Raw genomic sequence first — 23,907 nt, 5'->3', positions numbered from 1 at the left:
GAATTTGATTTGTTTTGCGTGGAACATGGTATAATCCATGAGAGGACGTCTCCCTACTCACCTCAGTCAAATGGGGTAGCTGAAAGAAAGAACCGGACTCTAACTGATATGGTTAACACCATGTTAGATACATCGGGTCTCTCCAAGGCATGGTGGGGGGAGGCACTAATGACTGCATTGTTGGAAATATGCCCTAGAGGCAATAATAAAGTGGTCATTATTATATTTCCTTGATCATGGTAATCGTCTATTATCCATGATATAATTGTATTGACCGAAAACTCAAATACATGTGTGGATACATAGACAAAAACATGTCCCCAGTAAGCCTCTACCGGACTAGCTCGTTGATCAAAGATGGCTATGGTTTCTTAGCCATGGACATGAGTTGTGATTTGATAACGGGATCACATCATTAGGAGAATGTGTGATGGACAGGACCCAAACTATGAACGTAGCATATGATTGTATCAAGTTTATTGCTATCTTTTTTCTGCATGTCAAGTATATGTTCCTATGACCATGAGATCATGCAACTCACTGACACCAGAGGAGTGCCTTGTGTGTACCTAATGTCGCAACGTAACTGGGTGACTATAAAGGTGCTCTACAGGTATATCCGAGGGTGTCTGTTGAGTTAGCATGAATCAAGACTGGAATTTGTCACTCCGTATCACAAAGAGGTATCTCAGGGCCCACTCGGTAGTACAACATCACAATAAGCTTGCAAAGCAATGTGACCAATGAGTTAGTAATGGGATCTTGTATTATGGAACGAGTAAAGAGACTTGCCGGTAACGAGATCGAAATAGGTATGGAGATACCGACGATCGAATCTCGGGCAAGTAACATACTGATAGACAAAGGGAACTGCATATGGGATTAGCTGAATCCTTGACATCGAGGTTCAACTGATAAGATCTTTGTAGAATATGTTGGAACCAATATGGGCATCCAGGCCCTGATGTTGGTTATTGGCCATAGAGGTGTCTCGGTCATGTCTGCATAGTTCTCGAACATGCAGGGTCTACACACTTAACGTTTGGTGATGGTATAAGTATAGTTGAGTCATTATGGTGGTCACCTTGACTCTTGCAGAAAGTAAAAGACCTAAAGTAAAAGATAGGCCCTTCGCAGAGGGAAGCAGAGGTTGTCATGTGCTTTTAGGGTGGATGCACAAAATCTTAATGCAAAAGACGTCGCTTTATATTGCCACTTGCGATATGAACCTTTATTATGCAGTCCGTCGCTTTTATTACTTCCATATCACACGATCATATACAGCTTATTTTCTCTGCACTAATAAGTCATACATATTTAGAGAACAATTTTTATTGCTTGCAACATGACAACTTACTTGAAGGATCTTACTCAATCCATAGGTAGGTATGGTGGACTCTCATGGCAAAACTGGGTTTAAGGATATTTGGAGGCACAAGTAGTATCTCTACTTGGTGCAAGGAATTTGGCTAGCATGAGGGGGAAAGGCAAGCTCAACATGCTGGACGATCCATGACAATATACTTTAACTAAGATGTGAGAAAACATAACCCATTATGTTGTCTTCCTTGTCCAACATCAACTCTTTAGCATGTCATACTTCAATGAGTGCTCACAATTATAAAAGATGTCCAAGATAGTATATTTATATGTGAGAACCTCTCTCTCTTTATTACTTCCTATTAATTGCAACGATGACCAAAACTATGTTTGTCAACTCTCAACAACTTTTATGCCTCATACTCTTTATATGTGAAGTCATTACTATCCATAAGATCAATATGAACTCTTTAATTCTTTTTATTCTTTCTATTTTCTCAAGATCGTAGCAATATAGCAAAGCCCTTGACTCAACACTAATCTTTATTAGATAGCTCACGGACTCGATTACATAGAAGGATCACAAAGCAAAACTCGAAACTAATTCATACCAAAACTTTATCTACTAGATCAAGATATTACTAAAAGGATCGAACTAAGAAAAATGGTAAACATAGGAGTGTGATGGTGATACAATACCGGGGCAACTCCCCCAAGCTTGGCAGTTGCCAAGGGGAGTGCCCATACCCTTGTGATTATGTCTCCTTCTTCAGAGTTGGTGTTGTGATCTTCTTGGAGATGATGCCCCTCAGGATACGATTCTCCTCCTCGAGCTTATTGACTTGTTGCTTGAGGTCCATATTCTCCTTGCGGAGCTTGCCCGTGAAGGCTAAAGCTCCTTTTACCCCTGGATGCTGCATAGCTTCTGGAGAACAAGTGACACCCTTTTTCATATTTTCATAAGAAAGAAATTTAACATTGGAAGGGATCACCGAGTTTGGAATAGCTGAGCTTTGTAGTTCCCCCATCATGAATCCTGCTTGGAAGCGGGAGGTAACTTCTTGATCCTCCTCCATGGCATCTATCCTTTTCAAGTCGGCATCCATCTCATCCTCCGTTGATGGCCCAAAGTGATAAGCATCGTTGTTTGCTCCTGGACCTGGCATCGGGTGGGACACCCAACTCTCCCCAACTAACTCTTGAGACGACATCTTGCTCTAAATCTGTAACAGAGACAACTCGAAACAAAGACAATATTTTTGCGTGATACGGTGGTCAAAACCTTCGGGAGATTATATAATGATTTTTTACCGCAAAAGAAGTAACGTGCAAGAAAACGAAGTCCGGAAGGTACACGAGGTGCCCACGAGGCAGGGGACGTGCCAGTAAGGGTGGGCGCGCCCTCCACCCACGTGGAGGCCTCGTGTCCTTCCCGGACTACTTCTTATTTCCTTAAATTCTTAAATATTCCAAAAGGAAGAGAAATTTCTATTAGAATTGTCTTGGAGTCGGTTTACTTACCGTACCACATAACTATTCCTTTTCGAAGTCTGAAACATTCTAGAAGGTGTCTCTTATGTATTCCTCCGGGGTTATGGTTTCAATAATATTTGTTTCAACATTTATGGGATTACCTGAGATATAATGTTTGATTCTTTGACCGTTCACCACCCTCGGACTTGTGCCTTCGAAGTTGTTGATTTTTATGGCACCAGAACGATAGACCTCCTCGATAACGTAAGGGCCTTCCCATTTAGAGAGAAGTTTTCCTGCAAAAAATCTTAAACGAGAGTAGAATAGCAACACATAATCACCTACGTTAAACTCATGCTTTTGTATTCTTTTGTCATGCCATCTTTTAACCTTTTCTTTAAACAGCTTGGCATTCTCATATGCTTGGGTTCTCCATTCATCAAGTGAGCTAATGTCAAATAACCTCTTCTCACCGGCAAGTTTGAAATCATAGTTGAGCTCTTTAATAGCCCAATATGCCTTATGTTCAAGTTCGAGAGGTAAGTGACATGCTTTTCCATATACCATCTTATACTGAGACATACCCATAGGATTTTTATATGCAGTTCTATAGGCCCATGTTTATTGGAAGAATTCTTTCTAAACCTATTAACAGTCTTTTGCAAAATTAATTTGAGCTCTCTATTACTCAGCTCTACTTGACCACTAGATTGTGGGTGATATGGAGATGCAATCTTATGATTAACATCATACTTAGCAAGCATTTTACGGAAAGCACCATGAATAAAATGTGAACCACCATCAGTCATGAGATATCTAGGGACTCCAAACCTCAGAAAAATAACTTCTTTAAGCATCTTAATAGAGGTGTTATGATCAGCACTACTAGTTGGAATAGCTTCTACCCACTTAGTAACGTAATCAACAGCAACTACAATATGTGTATATCCATTAGAGGCAGGAAAAGGTCCCATATAATCAAAGCCCCAAAAATCAAATGGTTCAATAACAAGAGAATAATTCATAGGCATTTCTTGACGTCTACTAATATTACAAATTCTTTGACATTCATCACAAGACAAGACAAACTTACGAGCATCCTTGAAGAGAGTAGGCCAATAAAAACCGGATTGCAATACCTTATGTGTAGTTTTGTCTCCAGCGTGATGTCCTCCGTATGGTTTGGTGTGACACTTGCGTAGGATCTATTCCTGTTCATGCTCAGGTACACAACGTCTAATAACACCATCTACTCCTTCTTTATAAAGGTGTGGGTCATCCCAGAAGTAATGTCTTAAATCATAAAAGAACTTTTTCATTTGCTGGTATGTGAAACTAGGTGGTATAAATTTAGCAACAATGTAATTAGCATAATCAGCATACCAAGGAGGAGTACGAGAAGCATTGACAACCGCTAATTGTTCATCAGGAAAACTATCATTAATAGGCAGTGGGTCATCAATGACATTCTCTAACCTAGACAAGTTGTCTGCAACGGGGTTCTCAGCTCACTTTCTATCAATAATATGCAAGTCAAATTCTTGGAGCAAGAGAACCCATCTAATGAGTCTAGGCTTAGCATCTTTATTTTCCGTAAGATATTTAATAGCAGCATGATCAGTGTGAATAGTAACTTTGGAATCAACAATATAAGGTCTGAACTTATCACAAGCAAATACAACTGCAGAATTCTTTTTCAGTAGTAGCATAATTTCTTTGGGCAGTATCAAGAGTTTTACTACATATTGGATAACATTTTCTTATCAACTCTTTGCCCTAGAACAACACCTACAGCATAATCACTAGCATCACACATAATTTCAAAGGGTAAATTCCAAACAGATGGTTGAACAATAGGTGTAGTGATCAAATTTTTCTTAAGGATTTCTAATTCTTCTACACAATCATCATCGAAGACAAAAGGAATATATTTTTGCAATAAATTAGTCAAAGGCCAAGAGATTTTAGAAAAGTCCTTAATGAACCTCCTATAAAAACCGGCATGACCAAGGAAACTTCTTATACCTTTAATGTCCTTGGGACACGGCATCTTTTCAATAGCATCAACTTTAGCCTTATCAACTTCAATACCTCTTTAAGGAATTTTATGCCCCAAGACAATGCCTTCATTAACCATAAAGTGGCACTTTTCCCAATTCAAGACGAGACTAGTGTCTTCACATATCTGCAAAACTCGCTCAAGGTTGCTCAAGCAATCATCAAAAGAGGATCCATCAACGGAGAAGTCATCCATGAATACCTCACAAATATTTTCACAAAAGTCAGAGAATATAGCCATCATACATCTTTAAAAGGTAGCAGGTTCATTACATAAACCAAAAGGCATACGTCTATAAGCAAAAGTACCAAAAGGGCAAGTAAAAGTAGTTTTTGATTGATCCTCCGTGGACACAGGTATTTGAGAGAAACCAGAATAACCATCTAGAAAGCAGAAATGTGTATGTTTGGATAGTCTTTCTAGCATTTGATCAATGAAAGGTAAAGGGTAATGATCTTTCTTAGTAGCTTTATTTAATTTACGGAAATCAATTACCATCCTATAACCTGTAATAATTCTTTGCGGGATCAATTCATCTCTATCATTAGGAACGACAATAATACCTCCCTTTTTAGGGATGTAATGGACAGGACTTACCCAATCACTATCAGCAATGGGATAAATTATACCTGCCTCAAGGAGCTTTAGTATCTCCTTTCTTACCACTTCTTTCATCTTAGGATTTAATCATCATTGATGATCTCTCACTGCCTTGGCGTCTTCGTCTAGTCTAATTTTATGTTGGCATAGAGTGGGACTAATGCCCGTAAGATCATCCAGAGTATATCCAATAGCAGCACGGTGCTTCTTCAGGGTTTTCAATAATCTTTCCTCTTCTTGCTCTGAAAGGTTAGCACTAATAATAACAGGATATATCTTCTTTTCATCAAGATAAGCATATTTAAGATTATCAGGTAAAGGTTTAAGTTCAAACACGGGATCACCCTTGGGTGGAGGAGGATCCCCAAGGATTTCAACGGGTAAGTTGTGTTTCAAAATAGGACCCTGTTTAAGGAATACTTCATCTATTTCCCTTCTTTCGTTCATAAACATATCATTTTCATGGTCTAGCAAATATTGTTCTAACGGATCAATAGGAGGCATGACAATAGAAGCAAGACCAATAATTTCATCCTTACTAGGCAATTCTTTATCATGGGGTTGTTTACGAAACTTAGCAAAATTAAACTCATGTTTCATATTTCCCAAGCCAATTGTAACTACATCCTTTTCACAATCAACTTATCATTAACGGTATTCTAGAAGGGTCTACCAAATATAATGGGACAAAAGCTATCTTGTGGGGAACCAAGAACAAGAAAATCAGTAGGGTATTTAACCTTCCCGCACAAGACTTCAACATCCCTAACAATCCCAAATGGTGAAATAGTGTCTCTATTAGCAAGCTTAATTGCAACGTCTATATCTTTTATCTCAGCAGGTGCAATATCATGCATAATTTCTTCATATAAAGAATAAGGTATTGCACTGGCACTAGCACCCATATCACATAAACAATGATAACAATGATCTCCTATTTTAACACAAATAACAGGCATGCCTACAACAGGTCTATGTATCTTAGCATCGGGTCTAGCAATATTAGCAGCTTCATCACAGAAGTAAATAACATGCCCATCTATATTATCATCCAAGAGATCTTTAACCATAGCAATACTAGGTTCAACTTTAATTTGCTCAGGAGGAGTATATGTTTTAGTATTACTCTTACGAACCACAGTTGAAGCTTTAGCATGATCCTATATTCTAACAGGGAAAGGTGGTTTCTCAACATAAGTAGTAGGAACAATAGGATCATTATAAGTGATAGTCTTTTCTTCAACTGTAACAAGTGCAACTACTTTTACTTCGATGGGAGGATTATATTTAAACCACTTCTCCTTAGGGAGATCAACATGAGTAGCAAAAGATTCACGGAAAGAAGCTACTATCTCAGAGTCAAGTCCATATTTAGCGCTAACTCCACGAAAAACATCGGTATCCATAAAAGATTTAACACAATCAAACTTAGGTGTCATACCTGACTCCTTACCATCGTCGGAACCCCAATCTTCAGAGTTGCGTTTAATTCTTTCCAATAAGTCCCACTTGTATTCAATAGTCTTCAGCATATAAGAACCAACATAGGAAGTATCGAGCATGGTGCGATTGTTGAGAGAAAGCCGAGCATAAAATTTTTGAATATTCATTTCTCTTGAGAGATCATGATTGGGGCATGAATATAACATTGACTTAAGCCTCCCCCAAGCTTGAGCGATGCTTTCTCCTTCGCGAGGCCAAAAATTATATATGTAATTACGATCACGATGAACAAGATGCATAGGATAGAACTTCTGGTGAAATTCCAATTCCAATCGTTTATAGTTCCAAGATCCCGTATCATCACAAAGCTTATACCATGTCAACGCGTCTCCCTTCAAAGATAAAGGGAAGACCTTCCTCTTAACAACATCATCGGCCTGCAAGCTTAAATAATCCACAAACTTCATCCACAAAGATAAGGTGTAAGTTGGGATGCAATGTTCCACCTCCTTCAAAGGGATTAGCTAGCAGTTTCTCTATCATACCCGAAGGAATCTCGAAGTAAACATTTTCAGTAGGTTCAGTAGGTTGAGGAGCAACTATTTGCTCTACTGATCGGGCGAAGATGCCCCGAACAAGCCCCTCAAAGGATTAGTTTCCATAGTAACAAGTGACAGAAAATTTCAGCACACTATATAAATGTTTCCTTACCAAGTTCCACTCACCAAAGGCGCTTCACTCCCCGGCAACGGCGCCAGAAAAGAGTCTTGATGACTCACAAGTATAGGGGATCTATCGTAATCCTTTCGATAAGTAAGAGTGTCGAACCCAACGAGGAGTAAAAGGAAATGGCAAGCGGTTTTCAGTAAGGTATTCTCTGCAAGCACTGAAATTGTAGGTAACAGATAGTTTTGTGATAAGATAATTTGTAACGGGTAACACGCAATGAAAGTAAACAAAGAGCCGCAAGGTGGCCCAATCCTTTTTGTAGAAAAGGACAAGCCTGGACAAATTCTTATAATGAGAAAAGCGCTCCCGAGGACACATGGGAATTATCGTCAAGCTAGTTTCATCACGCTCATATGAGTCACATTCGTTACTTTGATAATTTGATATGTGGGTGGACCAGTGCTTGGGTACTGCCCTTTCTTGGACAAGCATCCCACTTATAATTAACCCCTATTGCAAGCATCCGCAACTAGAGAAGAAGTATTAAGGTAAACCTACCCACAACATGAAACTAGTGGTTCCAAATTAGCCCCTTACGAAGCAACACATAAACTAGGGTTTAAGCTTCTGTCACTCTAGCAATCCATCATCTACTTAATACTTTCCAATGCCTTCCTCTAGGCCCAAATAAAGGTGAAGTGTCATGTAGTTGACGTTCACATAACACCACTAGAGGAGAGACAACATACATCTCATCAAAATATCGAACGAATACCAAATTCACATGACTACTAATAGCAAGACTTCACCCATGTCCTCAGGAACAAACGTAACTACTCACAAAGCAAATTCATGTTCATGATCAGAGGAGTATTAATATGCATTAAGGATCTAAACATATGATCTTCCACCAAGTAAACCAATTAGCATCAACTACAAGGAGTAATCAACAGTACTAGCAACCCACAGGTACCAATTTGTGGTTTTGATACAAGATTGGATACAAGAGATGAACTAGGGTTTTGAGAGGAGATGGTGCTGATGAAGATGTTGATGGAGATTGACCCCCTCCCGATGAGAGGATAGTTGGTGATGACGATGGTGATGATTTCCCCCTCCCGGAGGGAAGTTTCCCCGGCAGAACAGCTCCGCCAGAGCCCTAGATTGGTTCCGCCTCGAGGCGGCGGAGTTTCAACCCAAAGTCTTTCGTCTGATTTTTTCTAGGGTAAAAGACTTCATATAGCAGAAGATGGGCACCGGAAGGCCACCAGGGGGCCCAGGAGACAGGGGCGTGCCCAATAGGAGGGGGCGCGCCCCCCACCCTCCTAGCAAGGGTGTGGGCCCCCTCTGGTTCTTTCTTTGCTCAATAATTCTTATTAATTTCAAAAATGACTTTCGTGGAGTTTCAGGACTTTTGAAGCTGTGCAGAATAAGTTTCCAATATTTGCTCCTTTTGTAGTCCAAAATCCCGGCTGCCGGCATTCTCCCTCTTCATGATAAACCTTGTAAAATAAGAGAGAATAACCATAAGTATCGTGACATATGTGTAATAACAGCCCATAATGCAATAAATATCGATATAAAAGCATGATATAAAGCCCCGAGGATGGAAGCTCGCTGGAGGAAATGCAGAAGCCGGAGCGAGGTGCCGGTTGGGCTCTCCGACCACACCACGAACTCGAGGAGCACGTCCAGCAAGGAGAAGCGCGGCTGAGGAGGGCGCATGATCACCGCGAGCCTCCCCTCGTCATGGGGGCTGCTCCGAAGCCGGTGGCCCCCGCCGCGAGAAGAGGTGCCACCGCGGGCACCAAGAGAAACGCCAGCTCCAGGGGGCGTGCACCCGCCCCCCTGCAGGCTGCTGCAGGGGTCGCGGGGTGCTTATGGGGACGGTCGCGGCCTCTCTTGGGAGGCGGAGAGGCTGGTCCCTCCTTGGAAGCTTTCCCCTTCTCGACCGTCGAAAACCTCCTCGTCTACGCCATGGAAGCAATACGAAGAAGGAGAAGAAGCAGGCGGCAGGAAGACGAAGGAGAGATGAGTGGGGGGGCTCTGCCCCTTCCCCACATTTATAGCCAAGGAAGGCCAATGTCCAGCCTCCACGACCTCGCGCTATGATGATCGTCTGCATGCCGCATCATTCAGTCAAGTCGAATAGTTGCCGAGGCAGCTTGGGGAAGTGGAGACGCCCACGTCCCAGCAATCGCCATGCGTCATCAAGGCTGCAGGCGGTTAGGGCCCACGGCGCTTTGCACTTGCCCTTTGGCTTAGCCTAGAAGCCAAGTCCGAGCGTGCCTTGGGCCCGGGGGCTACTGTCGGCGTTCTAGATATGGGGGTATCCAGACTTACCTGCCTGCGGCCCACCGTGTGACTCCACCAACGGCATGGTATGGCCCAGCTTCGACATCAACAGCTCAAGACCCTCACGAGGGGCCAAACCTCGCGAGGCGGACGACGCCAAGACCCCTGAGAGGATTGGCCTCTTCAGGCTGGCTCCTGAGGGGCGGGGAGTTCTATGCAAGGTGCACCTCATGAGGCTCAGCTGACGTGAGCCATGAGGCCAAGGCCAGGCGGGCGCAGAGCGCCAGTTTCCTCTTTGGTGCAAGGGAGGCAAGCCGCAGGCACGGAGTCCCGAGGAATCAGCCAAATGTTTCCATTCTAGTGGAACAAGACCAAGACCACCAAGATGGCAGGACAGAGGTCATCACCGAGCCCACCGCAGCGTCACGTCCAGGGGCTTTTCGCAAGCGAAGACCACTTTTGTCAGGATAAGTTGTACTACTTGTCCCCTTTCAAATCTAGCCGTTGTGGGATCCCTTCCCGCCAACATTTGGGAAGAGGGCCAAGGCCACTATAATCGGACTTAGCCACCACCATAGAGGGGGATCGGATCGTATTTGGTCTAGTTCACATCCCACCAGCTCTCTTGAGCTCAAGAACACCTCACCTCCTGAGGCCAGTTCATCCACTGTACTAGTTCATCCTCAGCCCTTCGAGGCAATCCACCAAAACGCTGAAGTAGGGTATTACACCGCAAGGTGGCCCGAACCAGGATAAACTGCCGTGTCCCTTTGTCTCTTCGAGCTCGTCGCGCTAGGCTTAGGAGGATCGCGAGTAGGCAGGCTGGGTAGATTGAGATCTCTACATGCACCCCAGAGTTCGAACCTTTCAAGGATTTGCGGAACCCGTAATCCGACAGAGCTAGGCAATATTGCTCTAGTGCTACACTTATATCTTTTTAGAACACGGTGGTGATTTTATTTTATATAAATTGATGAACTCTCATGCTTCACTTATATTATTTTCGAGGCCAGTTATTGTCACTTATATTATTTTATAGAAACACGAGGGTAAGGCACTTTATATGAGCGGCGGTCGGGGACGAGCGATGGTCTTTTCCTACCAATCTATCCCCCTAGGAGCATGCACGTAGTACTTCGTTTCAATAACTAATAGATTTTTGCAATAAGTATGTGAGTTCTTTATGACTAATGCTGAGTCCATGGATTATACGCACTCTCATCCTTCCACCATTGCTAGCCTCTCTTGTGCCGCGCAACTCTTGCCGGTACCATACACCCACCATATACCTTCCTCAAAACAGCCAACATACCAACCTATTATGACATTTCCATAGCCATTCCGAGATATATTTGCATGCAACTTTCCACCGTTCCGTTTATTATGACATGCTTCATCATTGTCATATTGCTTTCATGATCATGTACTTGACATCGTATTTGTGTCAAAGCCACCTTTCATAATTCTTTCATACATGTCACTCTTGATTCATTGCACATCTCGGTACACCGCCGGAGGCATTCATATAGAGTCATATTTTGTTCTAAGTATCGAGTTGTAATTCTTGAGTTGTAAGTAAATAAGAGTGTGATGATCTTCATTATTAGAGCATTGTCCCAGTGAGGAAAGCATGATGGTAACTATGATTCCCCCCACAAGTCGGGATCAGACTCTAGACGAAAAATAAAAAAAGGAGAAAAAGAAAAAAAGAGGCCAAAAATCGAGAAAGGCCAAAATAAAAAAATAAAAAAATGAGAGAAAAAGAGAGAAGGGGCAATGTTACTATCCTTTTACCACACTTGTGCTTCAAAGTAGCACCAAGATATTCAGATAGAGAGTCTCCTATGATATCACTTTCATATACTAGTGGGAAATTTTCATTATAGAACTTGGATTGTATATTCAAATGATGGGCTTCCTCAAATTGCCTTAGGTCTTCGTGAGCAAGCGAGTTGGATGCACACCCACTTAGTTTTCTTTTTGAGCTTTCATAAACTTATAGCTCTAGTGCATCTGTTGCATGGCAATCCCTACTCACTCGCATTGATATCTATTGATGGGCATCTCCATAGCACATTGATACACCTAGTTTATGTGAGACTATCTCCCTCTTTTTGTCTTCTCCACAACCACCAGATTCTATTCCACCTATAGTGCTATATCCATGGCTCACGCTCTTATATTGCGTGAAAGTTAAAAAGGTTTGAGAACATCAAAAGTATGAAAGAATTGCTTGGCTTGTCATCGGGGTTGTGCATGATTTAAATATTTTGTGCGATGAAGATGAAGCATAGCCAGACTATATGATTTTGTAGGGAAAACTTTCCTTGGCCATGTTATTTTGAGAAGACATAATTGCTTTATTTGTATGCTTGAAGTATTATTGTTTTTATGTCAATATTAAACTTTTGTTTTGAATCTTTCGGATCTGAACATTCATGCCACAATAAAGAAAATTACATGGATAAATATGTTAGGTAGCATTCCACATCAAAAGTTCTATTTTTATCATTTACCTACTCGAGGACGAGTAGGAATTAAGCTTGGGGATGCTTGATACGTCTCCAACGTATCTATAATTTTTTATTGTTCCATGCTATTATATTATCTATTTTGGATGTTTTATATGCATTACTATGCTATTTCATATTATTTTGGGGACTAACCTATTAACCTAGAGCCCAGTGCCAGTTCCTGTTTTTCCCTGTTTTAGAGTTTCACAGAAAAGGAACACCAAATGGAGTCCAAACGGAATAAAACTTCTGCGATGATCTTTCTTGGACCGGAAGCAAACTAGGAGACATGGAGATGAAGTCGGAGGAGCCTTGAGGCGGCCACAAGAGTGGAGGGCGTGCGCCCTGTCTTTTGGGCCCCTCGTAGGTCTCTTGACCTAATTCTTTTGCCTATATATACTCTTATACCCCGAAACCACCAGGGCCATCCACGAAAACACTTTTCCACCGCCACAACCTTCTGTATCCATGAGATCCCAGCTAGGGGCCTTTTCGGGCGTCCTGCCGGAGGGGGATTCGATCACGGAGGGCTTCTATATCAACACCATTGCCCTTCCGATGAAGCGTGAGTAGTTTACCTCAGAACTATGGGTTGATAGCTTGTAGCTAGATGGCTTCTTCTCTCTCTTTGATTCTCAATACCATGTTCTCCTTGATGTTCTTGGAGATCTAATCGATGTAATACTCTTTTGCGGTGTGTTTGCCGAGATCCAATGAATTGTGGATTTATGATCAGCTTATCTATGAATATTATTTGAATCTTCTCTGAATTCTTATATGCATGATTTGATGTCTTCGCAAGCCTCTTTGAATTATTGGTATGGTTTGGCCAACTAGATTGGTTCTTCTTGCAATGGGAGAAGTGCTTAGCTTTGGGTTCAATCTTGCGGTGTCCTTTCCAAGTGACAGTAGAGGCAGCAAGGCACATATTGTATTGCTGCCATTGAGGATAAAAAGATGTGGTTTTCATCATATTGCTTGAGTTCATTCCTCTACATCATGTCATCTTACTTAATGCGTTACTCCGTTCTTTATGAACTTAATACTCTAGATGCATGCTGGATAGCGGTCGATGTGTGGACTAATAGTAGTAGATGCAGGCAGGAGTCGGTCTACTTGCCACGAACGTGATGCCTATATTTCATGATCATTGCCTTGGATATCGTCATAACTTTGCGCTTTTCTATCAATTGCTCGGCAGTAATTTGTTCACCCACCGTATTATTTTCTATCTTGAGAGAAGCCTCTGGTGAAACCTATGGCCCCGGGTCTCTTTTCCATCATATAAGTTCTCTTTTCCATCATATAAGTTGTATTTTCATCATACAAGTTTCCGATCTACTATTTTTGCAATCTTTTACTTTCGAATCAATAAACCAAAAATATCAAAAATATTTACTTTATCGTTTATCTATCTCTATCAGATCTCACTTTTGCAAGGAACTGTGAAGGGATTGATAGCCCCTTTACCGTGTTGGGTGCAAGTTTGTTTGAGGACCTCGATGTAATAAGTGTATGATTGAACTTTGTTATAATTCCTCGAGTACTGTGTGTGTCAGCATACCAATCCAGGGATGACACTTAAGCACATAGACTTCGGTCCACTGGGATCGTGGTCGCTACAGGAAGTGTCGAATCATTATCATTACTCAATATATTATTCACTGCAATTCATCTTGCTCAACAGTTCTTTCCATGAAAACACAACCAGCACAACTATCCAGGTGGTCTCTGGAAGCATCGGTTAGTACATTATAAAAATTATCAAGTATTTCATTTTTCTTGAGAGGATGATCAGGAAAAGCATTAAGTGATTGGAGAAGCCTCCCCCAAGCTTATGGGAGACACTCTTCTTCAATTTGCACAAAGTTAAATATTTACTCTAATGCAGCTTGTTTCTTACGAGCGGGGAAATATTTTGAAGAGAAGTAGTAAATCATATCCTGAGAACTACGCACACAACCAGGAGCAAGAGAATTAAACCATATCTTAGCATCACCCTTTAACGAGAAAGAAAACAATTTAATAATATAGTAATAGCAAATTTTTTCCTCATAAGAAAGTAGGGTGGTTATATCATTCAGTTTAGTAAGATGTGCCACAACAGTTTCAGATTCATAACCGTAGAAAGTATCAGATTCAACCAAAGTAATTAACTCAGGATCGACAGAGAATTCATAATCCTTATCGGTGAAAAAGATAGGTGAAGTAGCAAATTGCTCATAGTGATCAACAGATATAAATCCCAAGTGACTCAGAGAATAGAGCTATGCTCCCCGGCAACGGCACCAGAAAAAGGTCTTGATAACCCATAAATATAGGGGATCACAACAGTTTTCGAGGGTAAAGTATTCAACCCAAATTTATTGATTCGACACAAGGGGAGCCAAAGAATATTCTCAAGTATTAGCAGCTGAGTTGTCAATTAAACCACACCTAAAAGACTTAACATCTGCAGCAAAGTATTTAGTAGCAAAGTAGTATGGAAGTAACGGTAGTTTCACCTTTCACCTTAAGTCCGATGGAGATCGATCAATTCTTTAAGTGCCTTACCGGAATCATAAGTTAGTTCCGATTATTATGGGAAGATAAGAAGATCAAGAAGAAAAAGTTCGGCGGCATGAAGTCTCATGAGTGTAAAGTGATGATGACGCAGATACTCTCGGTTGCACTTAGGGGGGTAATGGACAAGCACGTCCATGACATACTTACTAGTCTCCGCAACTTTTTGAACGTTATCTCTCGAAAGTCGATCAATGTGAAGGAGCTCCGAAGACTACAGGAAGAGATCGTTGTCATTAGGGCTGGAAAAAATGCTCGAAACTCGCGAGCTAAATAAGTAGCTCGTGACTCGGCTTGGATCGATTCGAACTCGAATAATAATGAGTCGAGTCGAGTTTTAGTTTAAGATCGTTTGCAGACCGAGTTAAATGAGCCGATCTCATGAGTACTCATGTAACATGTTAGGATTGGTATAAAAGTCAGCGTTTTTAGGGGTGGTAAAAAACAGTCACTAACCACCTTGCGTCCCAGCACAAGGCCCATGCTTTTAGGGGTAGCTCGGGAATACGTTCTCTCATGCTTTCTGCATGGCAGCCTCTACCAACACTACAGGAAAAAAAATTATAAGCCGTGTGCCTAATACACTCGGCTTATGCCGATTTGCACTCGGCTTATATATAAGCCGAGTAAAACTCCCGGTTTATAGGACACGGCTTACAGGGGACCGGCTTACCAGGTATAAGCCGGGTGCCGTGCTAAAAAAACTCGGTTTATATATAAACCGAGTGTTTGCGCGAGGCACACGGTTTAATAAAGTAACATGGCGGTAGCCATGTGTTAACGGCCATGTGTCAGCATCGGTGTAAGCCGAGTGCCGCCCGCAACGCTCGGTTTATATATATTATATATAAGCCGAGTGCCTCCTTCTCGGCTTATATTTGGCAGGCCGCCGCTTGTAGTGCCTATAAGCCGGGTGCCTGGCACCTGTTACACACGGCTTATACCTTATAACCCGAGTGCCAAATCTGAGGTATTGTGGTTTGCAGGTATTCAAATGTATGCGTACACACCCCAGGTATTTGAGTATTCAAATGTATATGTATACACCCCGGCTACAAACGCCCACACATACGTAGTACGTACTGCTGTTACACATAGGAATCAATCGAGTAGATCGATTAGCTAGCTATATACATACTACTAGTGGTCTAGTACACGTGAGAGCAGATCGAGCGGCTCGATTAGCTAGATAGAGGCTAGCTTTGCTTGCTGGTGGATCGATGCGGCCGTGCTGGAGCACTCACCCGCCGGCGAGGAGGAGCGCTGCATCGAGCTGAGCATGGACGGGTAGCTTCTGCTGCCGCGAGTTGCTGCTGCTTGCTCCATTGGCTGCTGCTCTTTCCGGCACTTCGGCTTAGGCGGCGGCGGCGTGGAGTGGAGGAGTGGACGGAGAGGAGGGAGAGCCGGTAGCCATTGAGAGGATGGGGATATAATCCAGAAATAAGAGAAGGATGGATGTACAAGCCTCCTCAGCGATTGCGATTCTCGACCGTTGGATCGGGCCGCTTGATGCGTTTTCGTCCGTTGGATCGAGAGGTGGGAGGATCTGGGCCGTCGGATCTGGAAGAAACACTGCTGGAATGAATAGTAATGGCAACATATTGTAAATACCATTCCCCCACCAGCGCATTTTGGTAATTTCGCGTGGTGGGGGTATAAAAGGGCCGGTTCCCTGGTGAACCCTAGCCTCCTCCTCTCCCCGCACTCGCGCCCCCTCCCTCGCCCGCCCCGCCCCGCTCGCCCGCCTTTTCCCGCCCCGCCGCCTCGCCCACCCCGCCCCGCCGTCCCGCCTCGCCCATCCCGCTCGCCGTCTTCTCTCCCCTTCCCAGCCGCTCGCCCCGCCGCATCGCCGCCGCCTCCTCCTACGGTCGCTCGTCCCTCCTCCTCCACCCAACCCCTAACCCTAGCAGCTCCCGCCGTCGCCGCCGTCTACTTCGCCCAGCCTGCCGGACCGCCTCCGTCCACTTCCCCGGTGTCGTCGCGGTCGTCCTCGCCTGCACACGGCAAGAGGAGCGCCCCCACCCTCTCCTCTCCTCCTCCCCTCATCACGAGCCAGGACAGGGTGGGCCACCGTGGCCGGGCAGGTCAGGCGGCGCGTCCAGATCACCGAGGAGCCGCCCGCAAGGTCGGCCATGGCGCAACCGAGCAGAGCAGGTGAGGAGGGAGACGCTGGTTCCTCTTTCCCGCTGCTTGCTTCGTCGCCGGCGCGGCTCCGATGGACTCTGGCGGCTCCTCTCTGTCTCCTTCCTCGCCCCCACCCACGGCTCCACTTCCTGCTGGCCATGGGGCTGGCCGGCAGCAGCGCCTCCCTCCCTGCCGCTGCCAGTCCCGGCGCCGCCGATGGGTCCATAGGCAGGTAGCCCCACCACTCCTTCCTCCTCCCCCTTCCTTCACCACGCCCTCCCTTGTTGCATCCTCTATCCGTTTAATTTCTGTTTTCCTGACTCTTGTGTCGGACGAGTGGTTGCTGTGGTAGATTGGGTGCGACTATTTCTGGATGAGTAGTAGTTGCCGCGTGATTTTCCCCGTGCGTGTTCTGAGTTCACATCTGATGGGATTTTGCGTGATAGGTGCCTGTGGTAATGCTTGCAGGGGCAAATATTGGTAACTCGTAGTTTGACTTTTTTCAGATGAGCTAATGTACTGCCTGTTAGCAGCAGTGAAAAATGTTACACTGACGATATATATTTAATCTGCACTGCCTTGACCTGAAATCATCAAAGCTTATAGCAGTAGCGTGCAGTTTGAGAGCAGCAGGAGCTTCGCCTTGGTTGTACTGCCCAGATTGGTTGACACATTGGTTAATTGTCCATGTGTACAATCCTGTTGATTGTGGAGCAGTAAGGAACATCAGGGAATTTTTATGACCTGGACTTATCATGTGTGAATAAAATTAACAGTACAAATACACGTTCTTCAGGCCTTGTTGATCAACAAAATTACCAAAAAAGTTGATACACATGTTGATTTGTAGGTTTATTCGTACAGGGTACTCTTGTGAGTATTTTCCATTTTGAAATTGAAAATAAGCCGTCAAAACTGAAATAAATTGGAGTACTAAAGATCTGCTTGTACTGCCATTTTTTTTTGAACTGTGCAGCAAAAGAAATAGTTGCCAATCAGTTAGTAGCATAATTATTGACAGGGAGTATTTAGGACAATCCATGAGGTAGCATAATTATTGATATTAGCTCCATCTATTTTTTGTTTACATGTAATTGCAATGTGCTCTTTTCGAGCTTCACTGTTCAGGATTTTATCATTGGTTATGTTTTTGTGTGGCTTGGCAGAGGCGTCGTTCTTGGTGGTTGAGCCGCTGATGCAGAAGATTCATGGAGAGATTTGTTGGGTGGACGCCGACATCCTTGCCGCCGTCCGGTTGCAGGTTCAGTCTTGCGATCTCATGTTCCATTTGGTTCGCAATATCTATGCTCTTTGCATTAGTACTGGTTAAATATGGCCAAACTAATGTGTGAAAAGGTGCTTGAACCTTCTATATTAAAAACTTTTAGATTTATTCAGCGGTAACATACAAGCGGTGGCTGACCCTATTCTATGTTGCTAGCTTTAGAAAATTGTGGAAGCTACCCGTCCTCCTGTTTTCAACTGAATATAGTTCAAATATATTTGCTTCTGTTTCAATGGTTCTAAACACGTTCCTTAGTTTCTATGAGCAAATGAAGAAGATAACATTTGTTTGTTCTTTGGAATGAAGGAATTTACATAGGTTATTACAGTAAATGCTTACTTTTTTCTCCCCATGACCAGGGTAGTGCTTACAAAAAGAGGCAAGCTGAAGAGGAAGGTTGGAAGAAGGAGAGCAACTGTGCATTGTTATGATTGCCTCTTCCTCCTGTTGCTAAGGTAAGATATACGCATACAATACACTCACCTGATTGTTTCAAAGGGATTCTAGAATTTTTTCTCAAAGTGATACTATTTGCATATTGAAGTTATCCCTCCACAATCCATTTCGTTGTACTTCCTCCAGAAAGATAATATGATCTCCATAGAGGATTGCTCAGTAGAGTCTTTTTATGTTCTCTTTATTAAAATATTTAAGGCTCCAAGCTTCAGAGAATCAAACTCAGGTTCACTATACCATTTTTCATATGCTTATGCTTGAATTGGAGGTGAAGTCTCAGTGTATCAAACCACACAGTGAAACACATATACACATACGACTATACAAGGAAGTGTAAAGAGGTGTGAATGAATAGCATCGGTTATGTGTGTTAGGAATATGCTCTATTATTTTTGCAAGAAGAAACTTGCTCTAAGCTTTGTGTGATCAATTTTATGTGTTTCTGCTATACAGTGTCACAGGCAAAAGGACCAAGTGCGGGCGGGTGAGCATCAGGAGTCCAGTTGATTGGCTTCGGCCTTTGAGTTGCTGCTGGCTAGCGGTGCCGCTTCTGAGCGTCTCCTCACCCCTCACTCATGTGGCCCCTTCAACTGGTAAGATCCCCCCCCCTCTCTCTCTCAAGACTTTGCTGATTAAACATTTAATAACAAATACATACCATACATTGAGCTAGATTTGGTTGCCTGAAAAAGGAAAAATACGTCTCTTTGTGTAATTGTGGTAATCAATTTTAATCTTTCTTGCTTTTACCTTAGTCTTGCTCAATATGGTCTTATACTTTGAAAGTTCTAATCTGGTTAACATTAAGCTTTTGAAGTTCTAGTTATACCTGTGTTGATAGTCATTAGAAGACAACTAAACAACCAAAGGTTAGAGTTCAGTTTCAGTTATGTATCAAATTATTTATTTCATTGAGATGTCTGAGATTTAAATTAGAAGAAATTTTATTAGCTTTGCCATGTGGCTACAAAATCCCCTCGCTATTTTTTGATCTTGACAGTCTCTGAACCTGTTATATTCTGTAACTTTGGAGAACATACTGGACATTCACTGTTGCTTGAGATATATTAATCTGTTCTATTTGAGATATATGGGTCATTGGATAAGTAGGATCCTCTATACCGAAGTGAACATGTTAGAAGTATTTACTAGCTCTCCTCTGCTTTTTTCTGCAGGTGGCACTTTTGCTTGTGTCTTGTTATCTTTTCGAAATGGTGAAGCTGACAATGATAGCCTGTATCACTGATGGCCTTTCATTTGCGGAGTACTTAGATGGTGGTTATGTTAAGGATGTTGTATTCTACAAGCAGCAAGCAAAATTGTTGTTCAAAAACATATATAAAGGCCAACATGAATCATCAAGACTGTCAACTGAGACTGGACCGTACCGTTCCAGGTTAAGGTATGTATTTACATTACATGATACATTTTTTGCTTTCAGCAAGATGAGGATAATGTAACTGTTTGTGTGCGTGCGTGCTATATGATACATTTTCGCTTTCATCAAGATGAGGATATTGTTACTATTTGTGTGCGTGCATGCTATATGATATATTTTTGCTTTCATCAAGTTGAGGATACTGTGACTAATTGTGTGGGTGCTTTAGTGGTTCTAGGTTATTGTAGTAGTATAACTAGGCTTCGTTTGCACAAAATCCAACTAGGCTTCGTTTACACAAAATCCAAATAGAATTTAGTTTGGAGCTGGTCAGATCCATGTTGTCCTAAATTGTAAAGTACAGCTACAAGTCTAAACCTGGACATTTTCAGAAACTGGGCATTTTTAGAACCTGAACATTTTCAGTTAGTGGCTCAAAATTGTTCGTATCTTAACGGGCATTCTGATCTGTCTTTTTTGGTAGTTGCGGGTTCAAAAGCGTAGTAATGATATTTGCTTACAGTTACTTCAATTACTACACTTGGTTTATCTTTTAAGGGAAATCAGTTTTGTTTACACTGAAAATAATTTGTGTGCTTATCCCATTAACTTGAGTGTGTTATTACATGTTGCGGGAATAGCTTTATATTAGGAGTAGCTTCTCCACCACCACTCAGCGGTAGAGGAGGTGTGCTTCTTCCCCAACACAACATAGCGTCAGCCACGGTATCCTCGGCCCTCTCCCTCTATCTACCCTCTTCTGTTCCTTACCGAAAAATCATTTTTTTACCTTGTATAATACTTGTGATTTGGACCGATTTGTGTTTTGGGGGGCATCAATTTGGTGCTTCCCCCGTCCATGTGCTGCAGAGAAAAGGAGAAGAAGGGGATGGATGAGCAAGGAGCAGAAGGACCTGAAGAAGAAGGGCAAGGGAAGTGGGGCGATATGCATGTCCAGGGAGGTCCGTCCCCCTCTCCTCCTCTTACTTTCCTTGTACTGCAGCAGCCCTTAATCATCTTTGATTTGTTTTATTCAGTTGTGTTACTTGTTCTCTCCTAAGAAAAACTAGAAACCTGAAGAAAATTGTATTGAAAGTAGTTGAACTTCCAGATTGTACATGTTTTTATTTCTCACTGTAAATTAGCGAAACAAAAACTGAGATCTTTCCATCGTGTATGAATGATCCGTTGGAAATATGAAACGACACTGAGGTTGTGCGAAAAAATTTGTGCAGGGTATAGAAAACCAATTAGTGTTGGCTGCCTTGAAGGGAGCCACAAGGAAGAGAGAGATCAGTGTACATGACATGAAGATGATAAGGCGCCACTTCCACGATGACATCAACATCGCCGTGGTCTGTCTTCAATGGCACCTGGGGCGACATCAGATCATGTAAACACCTAATATTTGTACATGGTTATGTCCACCTTCAACGGAAGGCACACATATCCCCATTTGTGGTTTCAGCTTTACGGGAAGTTTTTAGTCGTGTAAGACTAATGCTTATAGTTTGTTTTCAAGTATTTCTGTTGCTGGGCTTATTTTTAAACTATAGTTTGGTTGATGAACTATTTCTACTGAAAAGCTTATTTTGAAAATATAGTTTGGTTGGCGAAGTTGCCTACTATATCACTTAATTCATGTACTATTTGGCAGGACTGGCTATGTTGCTGTAAAAATGTCTTTTTTTTTTTGTGTGGAGCAGATTCTTTTTAGAGGCCTTGCCTTGGACTTCCTGGATCCTGATTGTTGTTTCGCGTATCTGCTTTGGGCCATTGCTGTTCTTCTACCACTCATTCATATATTATTTGACCATTTGCTTTGCTAAGATTCAAGTATGATGTAATTTAGATTTGTTCTCTTCAAACTTGCACCAATCAATATTTCTAGCTCTTAGCATTGTCTAATATACAATTTTATTGTATGCAGGACATGCATCCTTTAGCTAGATTCATCTTTGTTTGATGTAGTTCTTTGTGATCTGAAAGCAACTGACTACTCAATACCAATCAGTGCACGGAGGGAACTCCTGTCCACCACGCCGGCGACAGGAACATGGAAAACGCAGTCCACGGTGCCACCAATGAACAAGGTAAACATGAGCTGTCGGTCGCTTATAAATTCTGTACTTCAGTAGTATCGATCTAGGGTTCACGTGAGTGATCTTACTGTTATTCGGGCTGTGTATAAAAATGCTGCCCTTTTTAGAGAGAATACTCCAAATCTATTGATTATAATTTAGTTGTGGTATTGAGTATTACTTAGTATGAATACTCACATAATGAATCTATTAAACGATCTAAAGGCCACCTATTCACATATTAACTTGTGCCACCGTTGTTTTCTTACTTATCGTGTCATTCTTGTTTTTGAGCCTGCCTGACACATTCTGTTTCCAAATATATTATACCTATCGAATCATTTGGTGTCTCATTAACTGAAGAGCTGATCAGCCCAAAGTCTATGGTTAATGCCATTCTTGGTAATCTGCCCGATGCAAAACAAACAAGGACTACAAGAACTACAATGGACGTGTGAGTGCAATCATCTTTTTCTGGCCGTTCCTGGCGCATTGTTGAATTAGTCACCTTGCCTCTCTTGCACTTAACATTGTCTAATTAGACTTTTCAAAATGATTATCCAGGACTGCTTGGCCTCTCGTTTCGATTAGCCTATCATTAAAGTTGGAAACACCAGAATTGACGCTTGCGTATGAGTGTGTACAGGTTGTCCTTAGGATTTTCTTTGTAGCAAACTCGCTGGATTGTGGATTGGTTTCCTAGGCCATTGTTCTTTGTACAATACTTGAAGCGATCTGCTCGTGTGTGTGACTTTGTCCGATGATTAGGCTTTAGATTTTCTGCTGGTTTATCTTATGATTCATGGTAGCATTTGATTTTTTTTTCAATTACTATGTCTCAATTGTCGAACAGGACAGTAAGAATCTAATAAAACTCTTGCACAACAAAGATTGTTGTCCTTTAGTTACCCAGACCTTTGTTTTCATGGTATAAAACCAACTGTTGTCAACTTTAGTACTCTGGAAAATTATATAACCATTCTGAAATTTCCTATGACACAGGCCGAGACAAGCATTGTAAGGATCCCAGTTAGAATGATGCTTGATCTCCTGGTAGAGCATCTTGGGCTTCACAAGGCCATCTGAGACTCGGGCTCAATGAGAACACAATGAGAGTCATCATTCTCTCTGACACTGCTGTTCAAGACGACCGGACCTGTCCACCGCGCATGCCCATTACTGGTGTATGAACATTGCATCCTTTAATTTACCCTGTATATGAACATTCCATTCTTCAAATATGTTGTACTATCATTCTGGTGGCTATGGAGATGTGTTGTACTGTAGTTTTGGTATCCATTGATGATGTCTTGCTCCGATTACACTTGAATCTGTAGTTTTGGTATCTATTGATGATGTCTTGCTCTGATTACACTTGAATATTTTTTTTTTATTTTTTTATCCTGATTGAATACATATGATAAGTCTGGCTTTCTACTAACTTCACCATTACATGCATGGGCACATTGTTGAAACTGGCACCCTCGCGCCAAGGCGCGCTGCTGATCTAGTAAGGGAGAGAGGGGAGGGAGGAGAGAGGCCAACAGCCATTCGATTTCGGAAGGAGCGCACGAGATATGCGGCTGAGTTCTTGCCATGTCACTGATCCGTGGCTCACACGGCTCAGCCAATGAGAAAAAAGCACATGA

At 42.4% G+C, this 23,907-nt stretch overlaps 2 protein-coding genes across 7 annotated transcripts; both read left to right on the top strand.

The window, feature by feature from the left end:
• The first annotated feature begins 16,707 nt into the window (after window positions 1–16,707).
• On the top strand, window positions 16,708–20,176 carry LOC119368364. Its single transcript, XM_037633649.1, has 5 exons — window positions 16,708–17,290; window positions 18,225–18,319; window positions 18,703–18,798; window positions 19,253–19,392; window positions 19,975–20,176. The coding sequence occupies exons 2-5, from the start codon at window positions 18,267–18,269 to the stop codon at window positions 20,043–20,045; spliced, it is 360 nt and encodes a 119-aa protein (XP_037489546.1). The 5' UTR covers window positions 16,708–17,290; window positions 18,225–18,266; the 3' UTR covers window positions 20,046–20,176.
• Window positions 20,177–20,831: 655 nt separating this feature from the next.
• LOC119368362 (probable protein phosphatase 2C 38) lies at window positions 20,832–23,594 on the top strand. Of its 6 annotated transcripts, none has more exons than XR_005176610.1 (5): window positions 20,832–21,139; window positions 21,413–21,570; window positions 21,884–22,013; window positions 22,108–22,270; window positions 23,261–23,594. XR_005176610.1 is itself a non-coding variant. In XM_037633647.1 (4 exons), the coding sequence occupies exons 1-4, from the start codon at window positions 21,071–21,073 to the stop codon at window positions 23,342–23,344; spliced, it is 390 nt and encodes a 129-aa protein (XP_037489544.1). In that variant the 5' UTR covers window positions 20,832–21,070; the 3' UTR covers window positions 23,345–23,594. The 6 variants fall into 6 exon arrangements, 2 of the variants coding, with proteins under 2 accessions (XP_037489544.1, XP_037489545.1); XR_005176611.1 differs by lacking the exon at window positions 23,261–23,594 and adding an exon at window positions 22,622–22,664; XR_005176613.1 differs by lacking the exon at window positions 21,884–22,013 and having other exon boundaries at window positions 20,834–20,903; window positions 21,048–21,139.
• Window positions 23,595–23,907: the final 313 nt, after the last annotated feature.

The sequence above is a fragment of the Triticum dicoccoides genome, chromosome 2B, assembly GCF_002162155.2.
Source record: "Triticum dicoccoides isolate Atlit2015 ecotype Zavitan chromosome 2B, WEW_v2.0, whole genome shotgun sequence".
NCBI classification, from domain to species: Eukaryota; Viridiplantae; Streptophyta; class Magnoliopsida; order Poales; family Poaceae; genus Triticum; species Triticum dicoccoides.
Note: the sequence above shows the minus strand (reverse complement) of the source record. Positions and strands in the feature narration are given on the sequence as shown.